The sequence below is a fragment of the Solea solea genome, chromosome 12 (genome assembly GCF_958295425.1).
Source record: "Solea solea chromosome 12, fSolSol10.1, whole genome shotgun sequence".
NCBI lineage: Eukaryota > Metazoa > Chordata > Actinopteri > Pleuronectiformes > Soleidae > Solea > Solea solea.
Window position 1 is genome coordinate 7116639 of NC_081145.1, and position 6388 is coordinate 7123026.

General features: G+C 37.7%; 1 protein-coding gene across 2 annotated transcripts in view; it reads left to right on the forward strand.

Moving 5' to 3' along the window:
• kras (v-Ki-ras2 Kirsten rat sarcoma viral oncogene homolog) overlaps positions 1-5487 on the forward strand; it is a 15350-nt gene extending 9863 nt beyond the window's left edge. The window contains exon 6 of one of the 2 annotated variants that reach the window (XM_058646357.1): positions 2938-3026. Coding sequence is in view for 1 of the 2 variants with exons in the window: in XM_058646358.1 (XP_058502341.1) it covers positions 2938-3054 (117 nt within the window). In the remaining variant the exon portion in view is untranslated. Of the gene's footprint in view, positions 1-2937 lie in introns of both variants that reach the window. The other variant, XM_058646358.1, reaches the window with a different exon arrangement.
• Positions 5488-6388: the final 901 nt, after the last annotated feature.

Consider the following 6388-nt stretch of genomic DNA (forward strand, 5'->3'; position numbering starts at 1 on the left):
CCGAATAATGCTCAACTGTAGATCGGTTAAAAAGACTTAATAATCCTCAAAACATCCGTTAATCTCCCACATTTAGCAAGGACATTTCTAAAATCTCAATATTTAACAGAGGAGTCTGGTGTATTTAGCGACAGCACTGCCAAAAGCCAGCGATCGTGAGCCGAATCACAACCTGTTCTGCCGTATTTCAGTTGGAGTCTGCGTTTCCTGTCATGCAGGAAGTACTGAATGATTCTGTGAACAAATCTTTTTAATGAACTGATTCTAATGATTCAGTTACACCAAAAACAACTGCTTTTGCCCGTCACTAGTTTGTGCGTTTGTGTCATGTATAAAACAATGTTACAGCAGCAGCTGGTGCTATGACGGCCCTGCCCATGTTAAGGAGGTACTATGAAGTAATGGAAAACAATGCGCCTCATACCAAACCAAATACAGCCAGGTAGTGCTAGAACTTTATAGTGGCTAAGTGTCATTCGTTTCAGATAGTGCCCTGATACCAGTACACCTCCAGCTCCAATGGTTCCCAGCAGTAATGCCCCCCACCCCCAATTTTTTCTGCTCTTTGTACTCAAAAAGGAAAAAGGAAGGACAACATGCTGGTGAACATAGCAAAGGAAACAAAGTACAAGTGGTTATTTCTGGAAGAAGAAAGACATGATTTTCCAAGTTAACAGAAGCTCACCATGTTGCCACTTAGGTGCTGAGCAACCGCCACCATTGATGATGTAGGGCAGTGAAGCACTGGTCCCACTTAACTGTGCACTGGTTCACTGAGAGCCTGAACAACAACTGTGGAAGTGCTAGAAAGTTTCACTAATGAGAAATGACAATGGTGTCTTTTTTTTTTTTTTTTTTTATCCGACTGAAGACGAGCCGAAACTGAAAAGTTAGTGTTAATGGAGCTTTTGCTCACAGCTGATAATTGAGTCATGGCTAATAAGAACCAGTAAGGAAGTGAATGCAGGAAACTGTGTCAGTGTTTCCAAAAAGCTGCCCCAGAGTTTTCAAATGATAACAGAGACTTCTGTGTTTTTAGTGCTTTAAAACGCCGGGCTTATGTCGACAACACGTGTATCTGGAGCAGAATTTATGCCTTTATTTATTCAAGGGGAGTAGAATGGATGTAGCCTCTTTTTCGCCTCATTCCCAGAATATTATACATTAAGCTGCTCTTGCTAATATCAAAGCTGTTTCTACCCGAGGACGATGCATCACTTGCTCTGTAGCTTAAAAGAGTTTTCTAGGATTTTTGTGAGTGGTGCATCTTTCCCAGGAGAACCATCTCTGTACAATTTTATGTTTATTAGTTTTCAGTTTCTAAACAGAATGCTGGCCTTCTGTTCAATAACTGTGGCCGTGGAATATTTTCATTAAAACGTTGCCTCAGTCAAACCAGTATTGTTGCCAAGCGCTCGACGCAGGTCCATATTTATTTGTTTTTAACAGTTTGCTAGTGTTGGCACACAGACTGTTGGAAAGATAAACAGGACAACTTGTTCCTTCATTTTATTAAGCAGTCATTTAAAGACGTAATGGGAGTAACTTGGGCGTATTACATTCTGGAGGAAAGAAACTGGCTCGTGTAACTGCAGCTACTGTTTGTGTAGTCGTCAATGGGAACACTGTAACTATGCTGTTACATTCATGTAAAAGAAGAAATAATCGACGTCTCGTTTTGCAGTACTGCCGCGCATCACTTTATTAACACATCTAGTTTTGAGCACATCTAATTGTGACTTTTCTGATGCGATTCGTTTGCCAATATACGCAGTACTGTGCAAATGTTCGGTGAAAATTCTGTCATTCTTTCACAAATATAAGTTTTATTTGTTAACTTTTTGAGCCAAGAGAAGACCAATCTAAATAGAAAATCATTATTTTGGTGCCACCATTTATTCAGTGTTCACTTTGATGGAGAATTATCACATGAAAAACAAACAAACGTTGATGCCAGTGTAAGAATTTGAAAGATATGGATAACCATCATTGAATCTAGGGCCTTAAAAGTCCGTATGATGTCAGAAAAATATGATGTCATATAACAAATTCTTTGTTATATGAAGCGAATAAACCTGAAAATATTCACATTTAAGAGGCTGAAAAATGTAATTTGACGATTTATTTAGTCAGTAATTAATACTTATCCACCTAATTGTTCTATGCCAGTTTAAAAAGTGTAACACATACACGTTGGAAAGAATTTATAACTATAAATTGTTATTAATAGGGCTGCAATGATTAATTGATTACAAATTAATCTTCAACAGATTTTATAATCAAGGTTTGAGTGTTTTGTTTTTATAATCAAAACAACTCTTGATGTTTCAGCCTCTTAAAAGTGAATATTTCCTGGTTTCTTTGCTTCATATAGTAAAAATAAAATCTTTTGTAGACAAAACGAGAACATTTTAACATTTTCTGACCAAACGTCTCGACTAATCGAGAAAGTCGACCGATTTGTCGATTATAAAATAATTTGTTGCAGCGCCGTTCTTCTCGTTTCTGTTCATTACAAAGTTAGTATACTATTTGCATGGTATCGTGTCATAAGTACGTTTTTTAAATCTATAACACCACAGTAAAATTATACCATAAATCAAATCGTTTCCTCAAGTCGATGAACAGTTGAGTATAAACTCTGGTCACATGATGCCTCAAATGTATTTATCCACAAATGCAGCCGTTGGGATATAGTTGTTTTTAAGTTGTGATTTGAATTTAAGAATGCCTCAAATGTTTAGCTCTACGGTCAACAAAAAAAACCTAAAATTATTGTTTTAATAAATGGAAATGACCCTTTAAATTTCGCAGTCCCAGAATTGAACTTCAATCCTCACAATGTTTACAGGCTCGAAATTGCCCATGTCTGCATTTCTTAGTGGTTTTGTATAATGTAACTCTAACGCTGTTTTTCTTCATTCATCTTTTCTGCAGGGTGTTGACGATGCCTTTTACACATTAGTGAGAGAAATCCGGAAGCATAAGGAGAAGATGAGCAAGGAGGGCAAAAAGAAGAAAAAGAAGACCAAGACAAAGTGTACACTCATGTGAATAATCACCCCTTTTCAAGATAGACCTAAAAAAAGAAAGAAAAGAACCTATGTTGAACAGTTAAAGTAATACATTTTGTACATTACACTAAATTATTAGCTCTTTCTCAATACCTTCTATACCCACAAAGCTTAATACTAAACCTGACCTGATATTTTTTTCTCTCTGCCTTTTTTTTATTTGTTACTTTGTCACCGATAAGCTTTATTCTCAGTTCAGTGCCAGCTGCCCTCACGTGTTGGTCCAGCCTGTTTGATTTTTATAGGATTATGATGTTGATTTGGATCATTTTTATATAAAACTGTAGAGCTGTGAGCAAACCCGCGTCACACAGTAGCTCACTTTTGTCAAATTATTCATGATTAGCTTTTTTTTTGGATCATTTTTTTCTCCTTTGCTTAAAAGGCCATGACCTGCAAACGTCGTGTCATTTTTTTTTTTTTTTTTTTAAGTATGGGATGCCAAAGAAAGAATTTCCATCCCGATTCTCATAGACAAAAGCGACATGAGGAAAAGGACCAAGATTTAGCCAGACGAGATCCAAATGTCCCAGCCACTGTCTAATATCACTGATATAAGTATGCATGCAAACTCATTTTCTTCTCCCAGATGTTTTAACACCCTAATTATCTATTAATGAATTAATTTACAAATTGTCAATGCTTTGTACTGTGTGGGGAGTGATTTCTTGCCTATATGAGAATTTCTTTTTCTCTTCTTTTTTTTTTTTTTTTGCATGCATGTGTCCTACATAACACGGGTATTGCAAAAAAAAAACTGCCTTTTGGTGGAGACATTTAGCAGAGCCTGCAATGAGGAACTTGGACCCAAGTCTAGCGTGTGTCAGGTTTACACCCAGTCATTTGTAATTGCTTTTGCATGAGAGAGAGAAATCGACCGCGGTCGGGTCGATAAACGAGAGGTTCCCGATGGTCTGGATTTTTTTTTTTTTTGCTCATTTTGTGGTCAGAGTCATTTTTGTGTCGCAGGGACTGATGCCACGTCACAAGCTGATGTTGAACGGCTCGTCTCGCCGTCATGGTTCTGTGCTTCCTGCGTTCTTTACTCCGAGGCTTGACTGCAGGATCAAGTTCAGATTCATTCAATCAATGACAATAATCATTTTTGCAGTTTTGTGCTACACGTTTGTAACTAATTCATAAAAAAAAAGAACGAAGAAGAGAGGAGTTGACTCGTTGACCTCCTGACAGAGGACACCATGTTTAAACAGTGTTGTTTGTGAGGTAAATACATAATTTCTTGGATGTGTGGTTCTCCAGTAGCTGGCCACAGAGGCAACGAGCCTTGCACGTTTTTCCCTACGCTGTTGATTTGTTCGCTTGTGAATGGTTAGAAAGCAAATTCCTGCAAAGTGCAGCTTTCAGGAATGTTTGTGTTGGTGGTGTCACAGAGGTAGTTCAAATTCTTCCCCATGTGTTTTTTTCTTTTCCCCCCTTTTTTGTGATTAATCTCCCAAAGTGTTAAATATTTCCATGGCCTGCCTTTCAACAGAAGTGGAGCAGAATAATTTGTCATTTTCTCCCTCTCCCGCTCAACGCTCACGTATCACGGTGATGAAACGGGAACTGATGCTTGTAAATGAGGCAATAATTGCCATAAAATTGGTTTTGAGAGGAAATTGTCCAAATGTATTAAAACAAGTCCTCGTTTCTTTCCCCGGGTCAACCCATATTTCACCTTTACCGTCGTATTTACAAGCCGTTCCGTGGGGGATTTTTAATTGCCTTTTTATTGTTTGCAGTAGGTGCTACATTTAGATGGTAGAAGGAGCCCGGACAACATTTACTTTGTCTTGTGTGTATGCTCATGAAATAAATAAAAAATACTGTTTTTAGAAGAGTGATGGTGTTGACACAGAAAATCCAGACATGATACAATTTTGCTTTCAGGAGTTTTTGACCCAGTTTATTATATTATTATTATTACCTCTTTTTTTCCATGAAGTAGATAATAACTGTTAATACACTTTTTTAATTAAGGAACCCTCTTGTTAACAATACTGTTTCAAAAGTAGTTTTACTGAAATGTTTGAATCGTTCCTCTTCCTTTTATTGCGTGCCAACAGCTGATTTCTGAAATGTATCATTTTTACCTGGATCGTATTTTAACAACCTTTGTATAGTTGTGATACTGAAAGGTGCATATTTTGTAAATTGTGCTTCATTTTGTCGGTGTGTCTAGATGAATGTTGCTTTAATGGAGTGTCACTCCGCTCTGTATGTGACGACAGTGTGACTGGGTCCAGGTCTAGGGAAGTGAATGAATGACCACTTTTACAACACACCTTGTTGTGGGCGATGTAGAGTGGTAATCTGATCTCAAAAAAAAAAATGAGTCTATTTTTTGCCATGAATCTCACCACTCCTATTTAATGTGTAATAAAGAACAAAGTAAAGAGGAATTTGACCGTTTCCTTCTTCACGTGTCTTCTGATTCTTGTTCTTCTCAAAACTTCTAGAACTTATTGCTCACATTTGTCTTCATCACAGCACAGAGAATATATTAATATTATCTACTTTTTCCCCATAAGGCAGGCGTGTATTGTGGTAGTTTGGGCCTCCATCCCCAGCAGGTGGCACTCTTCACTCACGCTGGCAGACCTCTACGCTCTATGAAGAGGCCGTTCTCTTGTCAGTAAGACTTGTTTTAGGTTTTCCAGAATAAACCAGCTATTCAAATATATCCTGTTGTGAGAAACGAGTGGAAACATTCCTGAAATACACGAGCAGCCATATTTTTGGTGGGGAAAAACAATTTCATGCATGGTCGAGTGGATTATCTTTGACGTTTAAATGAAACGAATCAGAATTTTTGAAATGAACAGTCGATGTCTTGATAGCCTTTATTGTTAGAGGTGCTTGTTAAAGTGGCGGTTGTGTTGTAAACAAATCTTTCTGCGTCACAAAAACAGGGACGGGAGACAAAAGTGTCAGGGGATTATTGAGGCGTTCAAGTCCTTTTAATTACATTCATTTAAGGTTTGAAAATGCTTAACTTTCCATGGTAATAATGAGCCTGATTAACCAGCACGCCCCAATGTAAATGTTTCAAAGTGGATTAAATGTTTTCAAAGATAGCTCATTAAATGGCACAGGAATAACTGGAACGTGTCCTATTATCCCTAATCCCAGTAAATACGGGGATTAGGAGTAATTGCAGGTTCAGTGTAGTGCCGCCCTGCAACAGAGAGAGTACAAGGGAACAAAAAACAACCGTTGAAAATAAATGTATGCAGCGAATGATTAGGCCAACGCGAGGAATGTAATCAAACTTGGAGATGAATTGATTATTGAGCAGCATTAAATCAACTATT